Source organism: Belonocnema kinseyi, chromosome 1, assembly GCF_010883055.1.
Source record: "Belonocnema kinseyi isolate 2016_QV_RU_SX_M_011 chromosome 1, B_treatae_v1, whole genome shotgun sequence".
In the NCBI taxonomy this organism is placed as follows: domain Eukaryota; kingdom Metazoa; phylum Arthropoda; class Insecta; order Hymenoptera; family Cynipidae; genus Belonocnema; species Belonocnema kinseyi.
In genome coordinates this window covers 132,122,643-132,145,534 of record NC_046657.1, presented here as the reverse complement: position 1 = coordinate 132,145,534, position 22,892 = coordinate 132,122,643, and the positions used below count along the sequence as shown (strand labels likewise).

Sequence of the window (22,892 nt, the reverse complement as noted above, 5' to 3'; positions counted from 1 at the left end):
TGAAAGTTGAACCTGGAGGACCTTTTTTCTGGTATAACTTAACGGAACTTGTAACAAAAGGGATTTGGTTTAAAGTATTTAAAATTGTAAACTAACTAATTGCGGATAGTTGTTTACAAATAAATTTTTGCAACATTAATAATGCAAATCTTGTATTAAATTTTATTATTAAAAGTTCAAAGCTAATTAAACCGTTCAAAGTGGAATTATTTAAAATATTTAACTTTTAAATAAAACTAATTTCAAATTAGAGGCGATTCAAGTTTTAAAAATTCCAACTGTAAACTTATCAATTTCTTTATAAAAAAATAAATAATTCCAAATAAATTGAAAGAATTCAAAATTAAAATTTTTGTTTTTTAATTGAAAAATCTCTAAATATAATTATTTCAGATTAAAATGTCAAAAATAAAAAAATTCAAAACTTTGAAAAAGGAAATACTTGTAAATTAGAATTATGAAAATTGTATCATTAAAAATTCAAAACTAATATTATTGCATCCAAAATTAAATTATTTGAAAATTTTTACTTTTAAATAAAAATAATTTTCAGTTCAAAGTGATTCAAGTTTTAAAATTGTTAACTGTAAACTATATTGAACGTTTTAATGTCAAAACTGCTGAAATTATAGAATTTTAAATTGTTATTACGATCACAAAACTTTTAATTGATGTGATAATTTTGTCTGAATTAAATAAAAAAGTAATTTTTCTTCATTTTTACCGTTCAAAATTTCAAAAAAATTTATTATAAATAAAAACTTAAAATTTATGTGTTTACAAAAACTGTTAATACGAAATAATTTTAAATGCGAAGTATTGAAGTTTCAAAAATGGGTACTCCAGATCGTTAAAACCCAAACGAGTGCAAACTTTATTTAAAAATTTAAAAATATTGAGTCGTTAACAATTTGATTAAAACTGTTTTTACACTTAACCCCTTTAAAATGGTAATTACATAGTATCTAATTTTGAAGAAAAAATTAAAAATGTAACGTAGAACATGAAAATTCAGAACTTTAAAATTATAACTATTCAAAATTAAAGAAAATATTCATTTTCTGAGGTATTAAATGTGCATAAAAATACAATGATAATGTTGATTAATACTGCTTTGTTCAATAGTTTTGTAGAAGATTCGTACTTTTGACTAAAAAAATCAAAAATTGAGTAGAAAATGTACCTATTTGGTTGAAAACTTATCATTCCGGTTAACTTGTTTGTTAGAAAATCAATTTTTTAATTAAAGATAAAGTATTTTCCCGAAACTTCATCTTTGTTGGTCAAATTCAACTGTTTTTTTATTTTCAATTACGGTATTTTATTGTTGAAATATCAAATATCACACTTTACGTCGAATATTCATCTTTCTGAGTTGAAAATTCAACGGGGAACTAAGATACTTAACTAAATTTCTCTATTTTATCGAAAATTCAACTGTTATATAGAAAATTCGTCCTTTTGGCTTAAAACATCAACAATTGGATAAAAAAATGGACTACATATTTCATACGAAATTAAAATGATTTGCACAAATTTGTTTTCTTTTTTATTAATATTTAATTGTCCCCAATGCAAATTTAACTCCTTTATTTTGTGGTGAAAATTAATATTTTTTTTATTTCAAAATGAAACTATTTATTTAAAAAAACTTTAATGAAAAAACAGAAAGAAAAAATAATCAAGTAAAATTTGTAATAAATTCACATAAATTGTTCAAATTATTTAGTAGAAAATATATGTAATTTGTTAAAAATTCGCCCTTTTTGATAGAAATTTATCTTAGTTGAAAATTAAACTATTTGGATAAAAGTTTATGCATTTTGTTAAAAATTAATTTGTTTAGTTGAAAATTGGACTTTTTTATTCGAAAATAGTGTGTTTGGTGTATTTTTTTCGAAATATTAGAAAAATAGTGTCATTTTTTCAAAAAAGTTGAAAATAGTCATTTTTAATCATTCAAATTAATAGTATTTCAAATTTCTTAGTTTCAAGGACTTTAAGTTATACATAATCTCTGTCAAGTATATTTTCCGAGGACTTTTAATTGTAATTTATTGATTTTTTGTTTATCTGCTAGATTTCATAATGTTATAAATTATCTAGGTCCATTTAACAATTTTTATGAAATCTTAATATTCAAAAATTGGTTATTATAGATTTAAGAATGGATTGCTATTAATATCAGGACTATTATTTTAAATTACTTAATTTTATTGGGATATAATTTTTTATGTAATTATAATCATTATAAAATTAAGACATATTTTTGATAAACTTAAATCTTAATTTAAAAATAAAATGTTTAATTATTCATAAACAAATTGATTTTCAGTTAATTTGAATTGTGAGTATAAAACATTAAAATTGCATTAATTATTTCATTTAATATTATTATAGTAACAAAAACTAAACATTGATTTTTTTTTCGTAATTCTCGATTTTACCGTGAAGATTCCAATTTTAGCGTGAAGTTTCCAATTTAATGGAGGGTCTCAAGTTTAAGGATTCTAAGGGCTCAAATCAGGTCAAGGATTTTGACAGTTCTGGGTCAGAGCCGAGTAGCTCCCCAGTGGGCACAACATTTTGCGACGTCTTTACGACATCATTACGACATCTTGACGACAACTTTACGACATCCTATGTCCATGTCGTTAAGGTGTCTTTACGATATCGTAAATAAGTCATATAATCTGACGATGTCTTTACGACATCGCAAAGACACCGAAACGACATAGGATGTCGTAAAGATGTCGTAGAAATGTCGTAAAGACGTCGCCAAATTTTGTGCACACTGGGTCTGACCTACTGGCCTGGGATCGCTAGTAGAATCAACTTTTGTTTCATTTTCTTAAAATTATATCAGTAAATCGTTTCAGCTAATTTAAATTTAATTTAATAATATTGTACCATATTTTAAGTTTTCTCAACCGGCTCTAATTCTCTAAGAATGGAAAAGGTCGCCGTTCAGCCGACCGAATAAACGACAGTTAAGTATCCCCCTTGGGTTCTAGTATTGTGGAAAAAATATATGGGAAAGGCGAGATGTAATAAAAAAAACTTGTCAGCTTGAAATAAAAAAATTGTTTTCAAACAGTTTTGTAAAGAAAAAAAAAATTCAAAGCTATTTCTAAAACACGTGTAGTAAATATGAAATTTAAGAAATGCGAAGTGTTATTCAAACCCCCAATTTGGTCCTTTTCCAGAAAAATAAATTTCGTAATTGCTTAAATAATTACAATATTGTTATCCCTTCAGGAATATTGCACAATTAATTTCCACGCAATAACAAAAGAATAACAAAAGAATAAAAAAATAAAATAAATTTTAATTAAAATTATGAATCTTCAACCAGAAATTAATTTTCAACAAAAGATTTTTCAGCTAGGTAAATTTATTTCTGACCTAAAGTATAAATTATCATCTAAAATGATGTGTGTTCAACTGGAATCCTTGAATTTTAAACCAAATAGAAGAATTTTTAAACAATGAGATTAACTTTCAAAGAATAAATAATAATCTACCAAAAAAGTAGTTTTTTAAACTTAAAATACGTTAATTTTCAACGAAACTGCTTTCTTCTAAATCCCAGTTTTAATTATTTTTAAAAATTTCCAATCCGTTTCAAAAATACCCTGTTCCATGTGAAATTATATTTCTTTACCGAATCTCCATGTCCTAAAATAAAAACGAAAAAATATTTCAACTCATATGCCCTGCGTAGTAGATCAAATAGATCCCGGTTTTTTCCAGGTCAATAAATTCCCGGTCATATTTTTGGTCAATAAAATTCCAGGTTTCCAAATCAAATAGCCACCCTCATTATAAATACCATTGTTAAAGTTAGTATCAGCATTTCCAAAATAAAAAAATCATCAAATATAAATGAAAGACTATACAAATAAAAACATACAAAAAAAATAAGACTTCGGAAAAAACATGTATTTAGAATACAATAAAGAATAAAAGTGATAAGCGTGCAATCATTGTCATCTCGATAAATATTTGTACACTACGTGAAGCTGTAAACATTGTGTGCATAAGTCTTTTGTACCTAAATATTTTATAAATAAACAATTGTAAAAAATGTATAGGATATGTTTGTGCCTTTATTTGAGCGCTTAGAAGTATTTTTCGAGGTTTATCTTGCTCGGATCCGTATTTGGCCCGTGCCTTTCCACAACCTTGCCCTCTTTATCAACAATGAATTTTGTGAAATTCCATTTGATAAAGCTGCCAAGAGTACCACCCTTCTCCTTTTTCAAATATTTCCACAATGGATGTGCATTATCTCCATTCACGTCAATCTTCTCAAATAAATCGAATTTCACCTGAAAATTATATAAAATAACATTCTTTTTAGACAGGATGTCCAGCGATTCCTCGGAACAAAATTCAATGTCTTTTTCCGGTTTTTCCGGGCAAGAAATCAACTCTTTCCAAGTATATTTTTTTTTACATCAATTAAGAAAATAACCGTTTTTTATACATGTGAAAGATCAAACATTTAATTTTTATATTGACCAAAAATTTCTAAAGATAGCCGAATCATAAATAAACAAATTCTTAATTTTTTGCAAACATAAGTCGTCTTTGTGAAATCTTTGGAAATATTTTTAAATATTTCTAAAATCTTTTTAAATGTTTGTAAATTCTTTGACATCCTTGAATTCTTTGTAAAATGTTTTGAAATATTTGGAAGAAGCTCGAATTTTTTGAAAAATATAAAAAATATTTGTGAAATCTTTTGAAATCTTCTAAACAAATTGGAAATCATTAAAATATTTGGAATATTTTGAAATTTTTGTCAAATGTTTTAAACTATTTTTAAGAAGCTCGAATTCTTTGTAAAATCTTTAAAATCTTTGAGAAATCTTTTGAAATCTTCTAAAAAAATGTGAAATCTTTTAATATCTTAACAATGTTTCTAAATATTTAAAATGTGATGTACTGTACCCTTTTTTAAATCTTTGAATTTGAAATATTTATAAAATTTTTAAAATATTTGTGAAATCTTTTGGGTTTGTTCGAAATAATTTAAATTTCTTTTTAAATCTCAAATCAGTTGAAACCTTTTGAAAATTTTAAAATCTTCTGATATTTATTTAAAATCAATAAAATATTTTAAATCTTCTAAGCCTTTTTGAAATGGTTTAAAATTTTTTAATCTTTGCCATATAGTGCAATGTCCCCTTTTTAAAATATTTAAAATCCTTAAAGTCTTTAGAAAATCTTTTTGAAATATTCGAAATCTTTGAAATATTGGCTACACGCAATTCTCCAATCCTTGAATCCTTTTTACGTCCTTGAAATCCGCAAAATATTTTTAAAATCTTCAAAAATGCTTTTAAATATTTATAAAAGCTTTTAAATATTTTAATACACTTTAAAATCTTTAGAATTATTTTGCAATATTTTGAAATTTGGTGTTTACTCAAAAACTGATTGGTTAACCCGTCGAAAATTGTTTTCGAAACAAAAGAAATTCAAGGAGAATTCAAAGTTTTCAAGGTCGCTTGGCGCCCTTTTAAATTACTGTTAAAGTCGTTAAATAGTTCAGATTTTAATGATTTTAAAAACTGCTGAAAACTAAAATATAAATAGAATGTTGCCGAAGTAAAAATTGAACCGCTGATTAATCAATTTTAAATCAAAGCTTTAAAAAACTGAAGAATTTCGAAATTAAATTTTTATATATTTAGATTCCCAGTTTTAATCGTGATAAATATTATTAAAAATAAAAACTTCCATGTTTCAAAAAAAAAAAAAAATATGCCAGAGAAGTAAATCATTGTAATACTTAAAAAATTAAATATTCCGTTCTGCGGAAAAAATATACGACATTCGAAAAAAGTAATTAAAAAAATTCCTGATGTTTCTTTTAAACATTGAAACTGCTATTGAAAAATTGAAAATAGAAATTTTTAGCCGAACGTGAAATATAAAAAAAAATTGCAAAAGAAAAGATTGCTTTTACAAATTCCTATTACGCTGACTTTAATTATTTTTTTATATGACTCACTGCTCTTATTTTAAACATCGAAATGTTTTTAAATTATAAATTGTAAAACAGAAGAAAAAAACTGAATATTATAAAATTGAGACATTTTACTTATAAAACGTTCAGCGTTAAACAATTACGAATTTAAAGACTTTAAATTACTACAGATAAAAATATATAGTATCGGCAGTCATACAAATAAAAATGAAACTAATTTTTTAGTTTTCAAATTTCAAATACTTAATTTAGAATTAAAACAATATACATAACCTGAATCTCCTTAAGCTGGTGATACTTTAAAAATGTTCAAATTCAAACTTTGGCAATGGAGGAATTTTAATTCTTTTTAAAATAATTTTTAAGCAGGTAACGTGACTAACAAGATAAATTTATATTTTACAAATAATGTTTAAAAAATCCACAAATATAAATCAAATCCAGTCGAAATGTACTAATATCAAATTTTGAGAGATCCAAATTATTGAACAATTTTAAAAAGCAGTTTTAAAAATTAAAGAGTTTCGAAATTCAATTATTAAAATGAATAATTTTGACGCTAAAATTGAATGTAATTGAACAAATTTAAATGTAAGTCTTGAATTAAAATTTCAAAAAAAAAAATAAAATAAAACAATCTTACCAATTTTTTAATTTATTTTTTCAAAATTTATATTGCAAGCTATCCGAATTATGAAAAAAAATTTAACTTGATCTAAGTTTCAAAGTTGTGAAATTTCAAGGTTAAAAATGAACAAAGTAAAAATTTTAGCGATAAAAATCTAATTATTCTGAAATTAAAATCTCGACATTTTGGACTACTTTAAATTGAAATGATTTCAAACAATAAAATTTGAGAAAAGAAGAAAAATGTGGAAAAAATATATTAAAAATTCAGCATATTTTTTAAATTTAGAAATTTTATATTTAAATCATTCATAATTAAACAATTCTTCGAATTCTAACAAACTGAAGCTTAAAATATATATCATAAGGTAATTTTTCGCACTCAAAGGGTAATAAATTCAGGACAGATTCATAAGAATTTAAAACAATTAAACTGAAATTCCGAAGAATTCAAATTAATTGTAAATAAATTTTTAATCAAGAAAATTCCATTGATTTTCATAGAATTGCAATGGTGAGGTTAAAAGACTTCAAGATCAATGAAATAAAAACTTGAAGATATTTTTTAAAAATCAATTGAATTAAGTAGAATTGAGTAAATTAAAAAAATTTACGAGAAACGTTTCAAAAATCGGAAAAATCCATCTAACTCAGTAAAATTTGAGTGAACTCAGACGAAATGAAGGGAAAGAAGAATTCGAAGAAATGTTTACAAAAATCAAATTAAATTTGAGATAAACTCAAGTGATCTGAAAAGAATTTAAAATATTTTCGAAAAATTTTAATTGAAAAAACAATATTAAAAAAAGTTTTTTAAAATCCAATGAATGGAATTATATTGAGCGAATTAAAAAGAATTTAAAAGAATTCAGAATAAATGAATAACAATTCAGGTTGAATTCCAAATGAGTTGTAAAAAATATTTTTAAATTAATTTGAAATCGTTGAAACCCTACAAAATTCCTCACTTTTTTTGAATAAATTCTTTGAAGTCCATACAAATATTAAAATCCATCAAAATTATTAAAACCATTGGAAATCCCTTGAAATTGTTTAAATCTCTTGAAAACGTCTTGGTATCTTTTAAAATATCCTGGAATATTTCAAATCCTTGAAAATCTCATTAAATTACTGAAATTAATTAAAAACTGCTTATATTATTTTTAAAGAACCTAAAATATTTCAAATTCTTGTCTAATTTTCTAAATTGATTATCAGGATCAATTAAATAAAAGCTTAAAATTTTTTTTTTTAACTTTTCCTAAGTTAAGTAAAATTAAGTACATTTGGAAGAATCGAAGTAAAATAAACACACTTTTAATAAAACAAAGAATTAAAATAATTCAAGTACCCTAACCAAATTCCAAAGAATTCCAAATAATTAAAAATTTAGAGAAAATTAAAGAAATTCAGGGTGCATTAAAAAAAATAATTTTATATCTCTTCAAATTTTGGAAATCATACAAAATAACTCACCTCTCGCGAGTAAAATCTTTAAAATCCACTGACATATTATAAAATCATGTAACATTCTATAAAATCTGATATTTCTAGAAATACTGAAAAAATTATTAAAGTACCTTGGAATTATTAATTTTATTTAATATTAAAAATTATTAATGTACCTTGGAAGCTTTAAAAAAAACTTGAAATTATTGAAATCCTCGAAAACCTTATAAAATCTCGTGAAATCTTTAAAAATCTCTTGAAACTTTTTAGGGTTATGTAAAATCGTTCATGTCTTCCAAAATTGTGGAAAATTCTTTATCCTCAAATATTTCAAGCACTTAAAAAGACCCTCAAATTAATAAAATTAATTGATCTAGAATAATTACCTTCTGTCGATCAGCAAAACTGCAGATATCATCTGAACCTCCTGGTTCTTGTCCATTGAATTGATTACACGGAAAAGCTAAAATACGCAATCCTAAAAACAAACATAAAACTCTTATTTAAAAATCAAGAGAATTGTAGATTTTCGTTATTTTCTACAAACGAAACTATTTTATTAATCATATATTTATCATTAAAAAATCGGTAAAAAATCTAAAAATTAGAGTAGTAAATGAAGAATGCATAGATTATGCGAGAGTTGAAAATGGCCCAAGTGTTAAAAACGGCCATGCAGCGGCGCTAGTAGTAACTTTGTTCTAATTTTTGTCAGTTATATGACTTTTGTCATGCAGAGCCGTTACAAACTCTTTAAAATGCAGCAAGAAAACGGTTCATTTAATTACTGAAAAAATTACATGGTGGATTTTTCTAATTTTGAGCAGAAATGGTTGAGATTTTATTTTAAAAATAATAACTTTAAATTTTGGTAATTTCAAAATGTGGGGTAAAAGAATATGAAAGACCGTTTGAGACTAGATTTTTAATTTTTCAAGATTTACAAATTTCTTAGGTAAACTGAATTTTCTCGGGGTCTCAAAAGAATAAAAAAAAGTTCTTACGACTCATGTCAAATTTTTAAATGATTATTTTGTAAAGAATTTCAATAGAAAATTGAAGAAAGAGCATATGTCATTTTGAATTACTTCCTAACATTTTTAAAAATGGTGTCAAAGATTTTAAAGCAAACTTTTGCAATTTTGCCATATAACAAAATTTTAGAACAAAAGTTTAACTAAGTTTAAGAGATATTTAAAAGTTTTGAAATTATTAAAAAATAATTAAAACCAGTGAAGATTTTCAAAGAATTATTTATTTCTTATATTTCCTAAGATTTCGGAAAAGGGTTTACAAGATTTTAAACCAAAATTTTACAATTCCATAAGATTACAAAATAAAAAGAAATAAAAAATCGAGTAAATTCAATATATATTAAGTAGAATTGAATCAATTTTATAACATGAGTTTGACCGCAAAATTTATGGGTATAACAAAACAATAAATAGAGCAAAAGTACTGTTCCTTATGTTTTTAGGTGAGCTAAATTCGAATCCGTAGTAAAAATTTGAATATTTTGACTTCAAAATTAAATATGGTGGTTTTTGTACACAAAAATAGTGCAAAATATTTGATTTTTTAATTTTTTATAATTTTTTTTCAAGCTTAGAATTTCTTCGATCGGTGCAAAAAATTCTTACACTTTAACATAAAATATATATGTATGTTTTTTCTTCCAAAATGGCGGAAAAAATGCAAAAATTTCCAAAAACTGTTTTTTTTTCCATCAACGTTGTTTTTCTCGAAAACTTCAAAGTTTAAAATAAGTTCCATAGATTAAAAATGCCTTGAAATTAACCATAGAACACTACGAAATTTTTTCAGACTTCTTGGAATTTTTTTTTGCAAATTTCAAACTTTTGATTTTTTGAAAAATCGAAAATTTTTTCTAAAAAATCTAAAAAAATTTCATAGTGTTCCATGTTTAATTTCAAGACATTTTTATTCTATGGAACTTTTTTTTTAACTTTCAAGTTTTCGAGAAAAACAAAAATGATGGAAAAAAACCAGTTTTTTGGAACATTTTTGCATTTTTATGCCATTTTGGAAGAAAACACACACACACACACACAGATATATATATAATTTTTTTGTTGAAGTTTAAGAATTTTGTGCACCAACAGTTGAATAAATTTTACGATCTTAAAGCGTTTTATGCCTGAATAAAAAAATTACAAAAATAAAAAAACAAACATTTTTCACTATTTTTGTATACAAAAACCGCCATTTTTAATTTTGAAGTCAAAATATTCGAAAACTGAGAAACAATTTCGATAATTTATCAAATATGTCTTGATTCCTTCCCAACTTTTAAAAGTCCTAAACATCTTTTAAAAAGACTCCAATTTTTCATTATATTTTGTAAAATACCATAAAATAAAATAAAAAAACAACTTCTAGATTTTTTTCTTACACGTCTGAAATATTTAAAATTTGTTCTTTTTCATTTTCTCAAGGACCTTATAAAAGTTATATTTATATAAGTTTAAAAACAAACTGCTAATAATCATTTACTTGCTCTCTTTAATTCTCAGAATATAATTTCAACATGGGCTTATTATAACACTTCAAAAATAATTTTGGATTGATTTTAATGTTCCCAAAGATAAAAAATATTCGTAAATCGTCATTGTTGTAGATAAAACAATTATATTTATGATATAGTAGCATTGTATGGCAAAAAGGCAATATAAAAAAAATTAGTTCTTCATTACTATTTTTAAAAGTGTTTGAAAATCCGAAACTAATACAAAATAACAAAAAATTAATAACAAATCCAAAAACTAGCAGAAAAAATTGCTAAAAATATAAATGAAATAATTATAAATTGACCGAATTATAAAATAAATTTATTGTTAAATTTCCATGAATATTGATATTACTGAAACTTAAAATTAACGAAAATAATTAATATATTATTAATTAATGTCGGGATTATATTTTTTTACAACTGAAAATATTCTCATCATTTGAAATTTGGTAAATTTCATAATTCGATAATAATATAGATTTTCAGCAATTTTTTTCATTTATTTGTGTATTCTTTGTTTATTTTTGTATTACTTTTTATAAGTTCTGAATATCCACGCAATGTTTGTTTTTGTTTAAATTATGTCAATCATGCCACCTTTTCCTATTATAAACAAAATTATAAGTAAGCAGATAAGTTTCATTTGCTACCGAACTCTACACTGTGAAGAAAAAATTATTTTTAAGGGTTTTCGATATTTCTTTGTCCTTTTTAATGCATTTTTCCTTTGTTACTACCAAAGAAATAATGCCCAAATTTATAATTTCTTTGGTACTGCGTGGTTTTGTATAACAAAGTAGCTACCAGCGCCGCTGCGCAGCCGTTTTCAAATCTCATGACATATTTTTCAAATTGGGAAGTACAGTGGAAGCACCCCACTGGATTATATGTAGATTTATAGGTTATGTAGTTCTCAAAAAAGAAAGACTTTGGATTCCCCAGTGATGCTAATGGACCGCCACTATTTCAACTGCGCATGTACCGAAAAGCGCGGGTTACTTAAAATTGCAAAGTACACACTTGTAATATTATAGTAATAACATATTATTTTAAGAAATTAGCTACTTTTAAAATTCAATTTAATTGATTTTTTTAAAGTGAAAATGAAGCAATTTAATTGCGAGGTAAGAGTTTCTGCCGAACAGCCTTATCAAAGAACTTTAAACAAAATAAAAGTACCCGAAGTCTTCAGAAAGATTTTATAAACGTCTACTTTTACAAATTATTATTTATTTATTATTTTTTATATTGCACTCAATTTTGATGGTAAGTTGCGAAAAAGATAAATTCCTTACCATCACTAAGAAGGATATAATATATATTATTATATAATATATTGTAAGAAACGGAGGACACATTATGAATAAAGAAAGAGTAATAAATCATATTAGCTACATTTAAATATAAAAATAAATAATTGAAAACAAATTGGATCTAATTTTAAATTCAAGCAGAGATATTTAAGATTAAAGAACCTCTTAATTTACCTTTGGATTCTGCATATTTATCATGAAGTTCGTTCAACTCTTTATAATTAGTTGCTGTAAGTCCACATTTTGAAGCCACGTTAACAATTAAGCAGACGTGTCCTTTGTATCTATAGAAGTAATTTATTTATTTGAGCTCAATATTCATTAAAAGTAGAATTTAAAATAAATATAAAAGTAAACTAATTACTTTGACAGTGGAACATCTTCTCCTTTAATGGATTTAGCTGTGAAGTCGTAAATTGAATTAGCAGACTTGAAGTCCTCATTTCCACTCATTGTTGCTGCAAGTATATCAAATATATGACTCAACCCGCTCGTTTATTTATAAATATTTAATCTTTCCGCTTTGTTTAATAATATCAGCTATGCTTTTCGTTTAAAGAAAAGTTACGATCTTATCTTTTAGGGGGAGGGGGGTTAAGGGCACGTTAAAAATACACAGTTACACCCATACCGACATATTTTTTTGAACAATTTACGTCCACATGAAATGAAAATTTAGGAAATATTTTCCTTTCTCTAAAACAGTTGGTGTATCGCGAAAATCTTGAACGCATCGTTGACTTTTTTCCTCAATGCCGATTGGATAATTTGAAAAACTGGAAGGAAGGAACGTTGCCAAATTCAGGCACATAATTAAGAATTGAGTTTCATTGGAAGGGTAGTGTCAAAGAATGAACATTTATTTTGCATAATAGAACTGAAAAAAATCTTTAAATTTATTAATGTGACATTTTATTAGTATTATCACAGATCTAGTTAACATAATTCATTTTAAACTAAGAAAGAGATTCTCAATAAAATAAATTTTCAACCAAATTGACAAATCCTTTTTAAAAGAATAACAAAGAATTTAATGTTAATTAATTTAATTTTGAGTCAATGAATAAAAAAAAAAGAATTGAATTTTCATCTATAAAAGATCATTTTTTAACAAAATAAGTGAATTTTCAACTTAAAAAGATCAATTATAGCCTTAATGACATAGCTACATTTTTTCTTAGAAGAAATAATTTTCAACAACAAAAAACGAATTTTCAATACAATTTTTTTTTTTAATTTTAACCATAGAAATGAAATTTGAACAAAAATTATGTGTCTTCATTAAAAAAATTTTTTTAGCCAAATAGTTTAATTTTTAACCCAAAATATAAAGTTTCTACCCAAGAGATTAAATATCTATCAAACAAAATTTCGACGGAAAATTCAGAATAAATAATATTTATTTAAAAAATTTATTTAAAAAAAAATTATTCTCAATAAAAGAAATTATATGCATCGAAAAAAATTTCAAGGAAAAATGCAGAATAAATAATATTTAGTAAAAAATTATTATAAATTAATTGAAATTAAGTGAAATTAAGTTAATTAAAATCAATTAAAAATTACGGTTAATTTTCTACAAAAAAATAATAACAAAGCAGATTAATTTTTAACCAAATACATAGATCAATTTTCAAATAAAACAGATACATTTTTAAGAACAAAAAAGAATATTTTTATTTCAAGTTAGAGAAATACGTTTTTTTTACAAATAAAATGAGTTTTCAAGAAAATAGTTAAATTTTTTAACAAACAAATAAATTTTCCGCCAAAAAGATTAAATATCTATAAAAAAATCGAATAAAAATGGGATAGATAATTTTTAGTTAAAATAATAAATTTTGAATTTAAAAAATAGTAATTTTTAGCTAGAAAAATAAGTTTTGAAGCAAATATAAGAAATTTGTAACAGAATATTTAAATTTTCAACCAAACAAATGGATTTTTTACTAAAAAGATTATATTACTATGAACAAATGTCGACAAAAAATTTGGTACAATTTTTTAAATTTAAATTTAGAAAAATCATTTTTAACCAATAAAATGAATTTTCAACCAAATAATTTAGTTTTTAGTAGAATTTTCAGCCTGCTAGTTGCATTTTTAACTGAAGAAGATTGATGTGGAACCAAACATGAAATAGTTCACTTTTTAGTATGAAAAACTAATTTTAAATATTTAAAAAAAAAAAAATTTTCAAGCCAAAGAAATTAATTTTAAACCCAAAAGATTAAATTTTTACCAAAAAAATTAAATATCTATCAAAAATCATTTTGACGAGAAATTAAATAGATCATTTTTAGTTTAAAAAAGTAATTTTCAAAATGAAGATCATTTTCAACCAAAGAAATGACTTTTCAATCAAGATGATAAATTTTCTACCAAAAAGGAATAATTTTTAACAAAAGCACTTTAACCAAAAATGTTAATTTTTTACCAAAGATAGACAAATTTTTAACAGAATTAATTAATTTTCACTCGAAAAGAATCAATTAGAGCAAAAATTTACTATCTATTTATTCAGAAGAAAAAATTAATTTTTAGGAATAAAAAAGTATTTTCAATAAAAATTGGTTAATTTTTCAACCAATGAAACGAAATTTCAACAAAAAAAAGACAAATTTAAAACAAAATAGATCATTTTTTAACTAAAAATCATCCGTTTTCAACATCAAATAAAATATCATAATTTTCCGTTAGAAATATAAGCTTTTAAACAAATAAAATAAAATTTGAATGAAATAATTAAAATTTCAACCAAATAAATGAAGAGTCTATTAAAAAGATTAAATTTCTATATAAAAAAAATTTCGAGTAAAAATTTGGTTTAATTTTTACTAAATAATTAATTTTCAATAAAAAAGTCATTTTCAACCACTAAAATGATTTTTCAAACAAAGATTAATTTTTAACGAAATATATGAATTTTAAACCAAACATCAAACCTGATAAATGAATTTTCAACAAATAGGTGAATTAGTCACCAAAAAGATTAATATTCTACCACAAAAGACAAGGTTTCATTAAATACAGAAACTTTGAAAAAAAATAGTTGAATTTTAAACTGCTATAAAACTAATTCTCAAGCCAAAGAAATCAATTTTGAACCAAAAACATCAATTTTTTATAAAAAAAAATTAATTTCTAACAAATTACATCAATTTTTAACCAAAAAGGTGAATCAGTCACCAAGAATATTAATTTTATACCCCAAAAGACATTTAACAAAATACAGCAATTTTCAAACAAATAATTGAATTTTCAACTGAAGAAGATGGATGCTCAACCAAACATGAAATAGTTAAGCAGTTTCAAAAATTATTTTTAAAAATGTTAACAAAATAGATGAATTTTGAGCAATAAAAAAAGAGAAGATTTTCAACTAAAATGATGAATCATCAGCAAAATAAATTTTTAACAAATTAGTTCCACTTTCAACTTAATAGTTTGAAAAGTCAAATTTACAGGATTATTCGAGCAAAAATTGATTTAAATATCCTGTAAATTCTCCATTTTTCCAGCTTTTTTATGTAACATATATTACTAAATGAACATAAATATCATATTTTTCTTAAACTTGAACTTTCAAAATTAAGTTTTATTATAAAAAAAAAATTAATACATTTATGTTGCGTTATATATAAAGAAAACGCGGTAAATGCATACTTATGGAAAATTCGAATCAAATTTAGGAAATACCTTGAAAATTTTCGTAATTTTTAAATGTTACAAAAAAGTTAAAATTACAGTCTCAGATTATTACACTCACGGACAGTTATATTTTGCCAATGAAATAAAATCTGCCAATTTCAAAGAATTGCAAGTGAAAAAATGGTGTTATTCACATTGAACTTTTTCCAACTTTCTCACTATAAAAAAAATTTCTGTAAATCATATATAACGTTCTCAAATTATATAGGACTTTCTGTAAAATTCATAAAAAGTTTGTTCCGAAAATAAGCCGAGTTTTTCTTAAAAGGAAAGGGTAATTAAGTGGATGCGTAGCGCGCAAAATATTCTGGTGAAATAAAAGACACTAAACAAACATGGACGTAAACTGTTCTAAAAACAAAAATGTCGGTAAGGTGGGAATCGTCTAGAAAATATTTTTGCATGTCAGTTTAATTTTTTTTTTTAAATAAACAGTTTTTAAAATCTTAAAAATTATGAAAATTTGAATTCACTTTGAATTAATTTTTTATGAGTGAGTAGAAAAGCATGCACTCTTTATAGTAATGTTATTTTTCTACTTAAAGATTATAGCAGATGAAGTGTACGTGCCTGAAAAATTTCGGATGAAGGTAGGTAAGCCGATAGAATATGAAAGGGGTCTTAAAATACGCATTCTTGTATTGAAGCTTATTTTGAGCAGGGATCGTGTTCCTGAAATGATTGAACGCAATTCTCAACTTTTCTTGATGTATAATTAATAAATAACCAAGGACCAATAAAGAAAAAAAATATTTGGTCGAATGCAATTTTATTTGATATTTTTTTCACTTGTTCGAATCTTAAATAATTAACTTTATAACAGTGTAATATAAAAACTGATTATTTTTACGGTTTCGAAAATAAAAACCTCAATTTTTGAAAACTTTATTTAAAATATTTTATTCTAAATTTAACAATAACATTTAAATTTGTTAAAATAATGAAAATGTAGAAAAAACAGAGACTGAATATAAGCAAACAAGTGAACATTTAAAAAAAGTGGATAAAGTAGCACACGAATATTGAGGTGCTTAAAATTTTATATTTTCAAAAAAAAGGTTTAATAATGGAGAAATTTAAATTTTAAGGCTTCAACAAATTTTTATTTAAAAAAAAACACACTTTTTATCACATTTCGTTAGTGATATGAAAGATTTTCCGTAATTAGGCATTTTTAATTGTAGGACTTTAAAAATTAAATATTTTCATAACTCAAACATGTTTATTATTGAATCAAATAAATATTTTCTAACAAATAATTAAATTTTCAACTACAAAAAAAATTGTCAACGAAAAAATAGTTTTGTTTTAAATGAAAATGAGGTGAGTTTATAAAAAAAAAGAAGAGGAATTTTCAACAAAATTGTCAAATATTCAACCAAAAAATATTAATTTTGAAATAAACAGTTACATTTTTAACCGCAACATACGAAATTTCTACTAGAAAAAATAAATTATTAAACCAAAAAGACGATTTATTTTTAAAAGATTCTAATTTTCAACAAAAAAGATTTTCCAGTCAATAAAGAAGAAACGAAGAAAATTATTTTTTTTTCACAAAATTTTATTTTGTTAAATCTTTTAAACTGACTAGAATTACACCAAAAATTATCTTAAAATCTTCCAGATTTTTTTCGGAAAATTTTGGAAATCTTTGAAAATGTTTAGAAATATTGTTAAACATTCTCTCAAAATTAATTTTTCAGAATAAAAAAGTACTTTAATTTTTCCATGAAACTTAAAAATAAAACTATTATTTTAAAAACTTCCAAAATTCTTTTTAAAAAAACCCTTTTTCAAAATCTACAAGAATCTAAATTTTGTGTGAAAATTTTTGAAATCTCCTTAAGATATAAATTATTTTCGAATTTTTTTCAGAACATATAAAACTACAAAACATGTTTTAAAATAGTTCAAGGCTTTCCTAAAACTTTTAAAATCTAAAAAGTTTTAAAAATCATTTGAAGTTTTTCCACAAATCGTAGGAAAAGAATTATTCCCTTGAGACGTTTGGAAATGATTAAAAAGCTTCTGATAAAATGTAATATTTGATATTGTAATCAGAACAAATTTTGATTTTAAATACAAAATAGTTGAATTCATTTTTTAACGAAATTTCAAGAAAATAGTAGAATTTAACTAGAAATATAAATTTTCAACGAAGATTAATTTTCTGACAAAGAAACATTTTTTAAATAAAATATTTACATTTTTAAACAAAGTGGACCATTATTCTCTAAAATATTATAAAACTTCAACCAAACAAGTGCATATTTAAAAATAATTATTTAGCTTTTAACCTAGTAGTTAAAAAATGATGTTAATTTTAAAATGAAAATAGTTAAATTCACCCAAACAGAAATTTTTTAACAAACTACATGAATGAAGAAATTTAATTTTAAACCAAAATAGTAGTAATTTTAATAGAAAAAGAGGTCATTTCTACCAAAGGCGACAAATTTTTAATCAAAAAGAAGAATTTCCCACAAAAAATATTTTTTAGTCAAGAAAGAAAAAAATCTTGGGCAAATTATATTTTCAAGAGAAAAATAAAGTTTAATACCAAAAAGTTTTATATTCTTTTTCCTTGTTTATTTATGAAAAATGTGTGTCAACTTGAAAGATATTTAGGCATTTTTTAAGCTTGGAAAGATAGAAAAATATTTTGTAAATTTTTTGAAAACATTCAGTTTAAAAATATTTTTAATCTCTTGAAAACTTCTAAAATTTCTAAATATGTTTTTAACTGACTGGAATTATTCCTAAAATAATTTTCTAAAATAAAGAAAAACTTGCAATCTTCCCAGAAATCTGAAGAATTTTTATTTTCTTATATTAAAACTTTTCAAAATCCCTAAAAAAAACTTAAAAATTTGATTTCGAAATCTTCGAAAATCCAAATTTTGTTTTAAGTTTTGAAAAATCTTTTCAAATTTTTAATCATTTGAAATTTGTTTAAACTTCTAAAAATATCCTTTAAAATTAATCAAAATTTTCCCAGAAATCTTACGACAATGTTTTCATTCTCTTGGAACTTTACGAAATTCTTAAAAAGCTTCGAAATTTTTTGTTCCAAATCTTGAAAAATCTGCATTTTGTTAAAAAAAATTTGACTTAAAAATTTTAAATTATATATTAACAATTTAAAAACTTTTAAATATTTGTTGAAATACTTCAGAGCTCCTATTTTTTTTTAGATCTTAAAAAAAAATAAGGCACTTTCCTTAAGACCTTCCAGATTCCTGTTAGACATATTTAAAAATTTTCACAGGCTTAAATTCAAATAAAATTACATATTCCGAAATTTTGATGTATTAAATTGATGCTACAAAAAACGCTTAATATTTATTGTATATAATATAAAATATCTTTTGCCGAATTACAAAATTCCCAAATAATAAAATTACAAAATTGGAATATTCCCAAATAATAAAATACTCGCATAATAAAATATCCGAACAATAAAATCCCCGAATTATAAAACTTTCAAATAATAATATTACCGAATAGTAAAATGCCTGAAATATACATTTCCCGAATGATAATATTCTCGCAAAATAAAATATCCGAATAACACAACTCGCATATAGTAAAATTCATAAATTATAAAATTCACAAATAATAAAATGGCCGATTTTGAAAATTTCAGGATAATAAATTTCTCGAATAATAACACTCTCGAATACTGAAATTACAGAATAGTAAAATTCCTCGAATATAAATTTTCCGAATAATAAACTTTCTTAATTTTACAACACTAGAATAATAAAATTCTTGAATTATAAAATTCCCGAATAGTAAAATTCCTGAATTATAAATGTCCCACATAATGAAATTCTCGCAAAAAAAAATATCCGACTAATACAATTTTCAAAGAATAAAATTACAAAATTGGAATATTCCCGAATTATAAAACTTCTGAATAGAAAGATTCCCGAATAGAAAAATGCCAGAATTATAAATTTCCAGAATGATAATATTCTCGCACAATAAAATATCCGAATAATACAATTCGCATATGAGGAGACTGAAAAATCTCGAAAAATAAAATTCTCAACACTGTAAAATTTCCGAATAATGAAATTCGCGAACAACAAAATTGCCGAAAAGTGAAAATACCGAATTGGAAAATTCCCGAATATTAAAATTCGCGAATAATAAAATTTACAACAAATAAAAATACCGATATGGAAAATTCCCGAATAATAAAATAGCCGAATTAAAAAATACCTGAAACTGAAAATTCCCGAATAATAAAATTCCCGACAGTTTATAATATTACCGAATTGGAAAATTCCCGAAAAATAAAATTCTTCGCAGTTAATAATATTACCGAATTCGAAAAATCTCGAAGAATAAAATACCCGTCAGAAAATTATCGAATTATAAAATATCGAAACAAAAAATCACTCTATTTTCATCATACCTTATTACGTTTTTGAAACAAAATTATATACATACATACATACATATATATATTTAAAATTAGATTTTTGCGAACGGTTTTTTACTTTTTTCAAATTATGTGTACATTAAAAAATGAGTTACCCAGAAATATTTTATTTAAAATTATTGTTCTTTTAAATTCCATTTTCGAAATTTTAAAAACTGAAAATAATTGGAAAGAAATTTTCATTATTGTATACGTAATCAATAAAATATATTTATAAAAAATTGTAATTGTTTAATTTCTTAGATTTTATAATTCGGGAATTTTCCAATTTGGTATTATTATAAACTGTCGTGAATTTTATTAATCCGGAATTTTCAATTTCGGGAATTTTATAATTCGGCAATTTTATGATTCGGCAATTTTCCAAATGGGTATTTTTATTTTTCGGCAATTTTATTATTCCCGATTTTTAATATTCGAGAATTTTTCAATTCGTTATTTTTATTTTTCTGCAATTTTATTATTCGGGAATTTTCTAATTCGGAAATTTAACAGTCAGTGACGGGAATTTTATTTGTCGGGATTTTTCAGTAGTCCCTCGCATATATTAAAATTCGTAAATTATAAAATTCACAAATAATATAATTACTGAATTTGAAAATTGCAGGATAATACAATTCTCGAATAGTAAAATTCCTCAATTATAAATTTCCCGAATAATAAAGTTCCCAAATTTTACAATGCCCGAATAATAAAATTCTCAAATAATAAAATATCCTAATAATTAAAGACCCGTATAAAAAATTCCTGAATTACAAAATTCCCAAATAATAAAATTACAAAATTGGAATATGCCCGAATAATACAATTCTCGCATAATAAAATATCCGAACGATAAAATTCCAGAATTATAAAACTCCCGAATAGTAAAATACTTGAATTATAAATTTCCCGAATGATAATATTCTCGCATAATACAATTCGCATAGAGTAAAATTCGTAAATTATAAAATTCCCAAATAATAAAATTACCGAATTTAAAAAATTGCAGGATAATAAAATTCGCGAACAATAAAATGAACAAATAGGAAAATTCCTCAGCTATAACTTTCCCGAATAATAAAGATCCCAAATTTTACAATGCCCGAATAATAAAATTCTCAAACAATAAAATATCAGAATAATAAAATTACCGAATAGTAAAATGCCTGTATTATAAATTCCCCGAATAATAATATTATCACATAATAAAATATCTGAATAATACAAATCTCGAATAGTAAATTTCTTTTATAAAATATCCCGAATTAAAAAATTCCTAAATTATAAATTTCCCAAATAATAAAATTCTCCCATGATAAAATATAAGAATAATAAAATTCCTAAATAGTAACATTTCTGAAAATTCCGGAATTATAAATTTCCCGAATAATAAAATTCCAAATAATCAAACAATATAATGAAAATATATTGTAAATGTTTAAATTTTGTGAAATTATGGTCTTAATTTAAAATAACAATTCATAAATATATATTCCTGCTATTGAAATATTTTTCTTTTAAATTTAGTTATTTTAAATTCAAAAAATAATTTCATCAACTCCAGACATTAAAAATATATTTTTTTGTGAATTATTTAAATTAAATTTGGATTTAAATAAAGCTTTATGAATAATTGACTATCCTGATAAGAACATTTTGTGATCAAAATGTCGAAAACTGATCATTTATTTATTTTAAAATTTATTACATTATTCAGACAAATAAAATCGGCGAGGTATTTTTAATAAATAAAAATGATTTAAAGAATTTAAATCGTTTCAATTCGGGAATTTCACGTTTCGGAATTTTTCAGTCATCCCGTTAGAAAGTTAAGAGCAGACTTGTTCTTTTATTACGAAAGAATAATTTACAATTTAAATTTTTTCTTTTCGAACGAAATTTTTACGATTAAATTACCTCGTATGTTAATTGTAATTTACAAAATTCAAAAGTGTGCAAACAATGACGTATTAAACAATGAATTTTAAACTATTTTAATCAGAACCAAATAATTTTAAATTTCTTTAACACATTATTCAAAATTTAATCTTTTCCATTCTAAAATTATATACAAGGATTATAAATGATCAAAAATATTAAAACGCAAGGATTTTAAATAAAAATTATACAATTTTGAATAAGTTTCGTAAAGTCGGACATAACCTAGAAATGATAATCAGTAAAGAAAAGCACTCTGTAAAACACGAATTTATTCTATAAATTCAAAAAATTTTTTTTGAATGGACAATAATAATTGATAAAAACAAAAGAAAAGGTTAAGGGAAAATCGAATTAAATGACCGACACCTATAATGAATGACTATGACTAAGCACTTGTTTTTTATACTAAATATTTGATATTCGAGAGGGCAAAAAAGCACTTGATAGAATGAGTACACTCAGATTATTTATTGAGAATGTCAGTGCATCCTTTTGGCACGGTTTTCAATGAAAATTCTTACCTGATTTTTGGATATTTTCCACCGGGACAAAACAAACAGGAGCAGACGATACACACTCCAGCAAACTTTTACGCACACTGACGTGGTTCACTGATGCACCCACACGCCGAAATCAGCTGACTGACGCGGAGTGCGCATGACAGATTGCTTTCTATCTGTCCATCAGGTATTTTGCTGCTCAATTATAAAACGGATGACCATGAGACGATAATAATATACAAAGTTCACCAATGAGTAATAGATATTTTTCTTGCAATGAGGGTGAATCAGACCAAACACAAAATACATTTAATAAATGGCAATTATTATAAGTTTTGTTGTTGAGATCTATATTTTTTTTAATAAACTACAAACTACTTGATAAAAA

The 22,892-nt window shown here is 23.6% G+C and overlaps 1 protein-coding gene across 2 annotated transcripts; it reads right to left on the bottom strand.

Annotated features, from left to right (window-relative positions):
- Positions 1-3,921: 3,921 nt before the first annotated feature.
- LOC117173821 (probable phospholipid hydroperoxide glutathione peroxidase) lies at positions 3,922-22,652 on the bottom strand. 2 transcript variants are annotated; one of them, XM_033362467.1, is made up of 6 exons: positions 22,526-22,644; positions 16,199-16,300; positions 12,282-12,375; positions 12,092-12,201; positions 8,461-8,552; positions 3,922-4,331 (listed from the first exon to the last, which is right to left on the bottom strand). In XM_033362467.1, exons 2-6 carry the CDS (start codon positions 16,260-16,262, stop codon positions 4,122-4,124), a joined length of 570 nt encoding a protein of 189 aa, XP_033218358.1. In that variant the 5' UTR covers positions 16,263-16,300; positions 22,526-22,644; the 3' UTR covers positions 3,922-4,121. The 2 variants fall into 2 exon arrangements, with proteins under 2 accessions (XP_033218358.1, XP_033218365.1); XM_033362474.1 differs by lacking the exon at positions 16,199-16,300 and having other exon boundaries at positions 22,526-22,652.
- Positions 22,653-22,892: the final 240 nt, after the last annotated feature.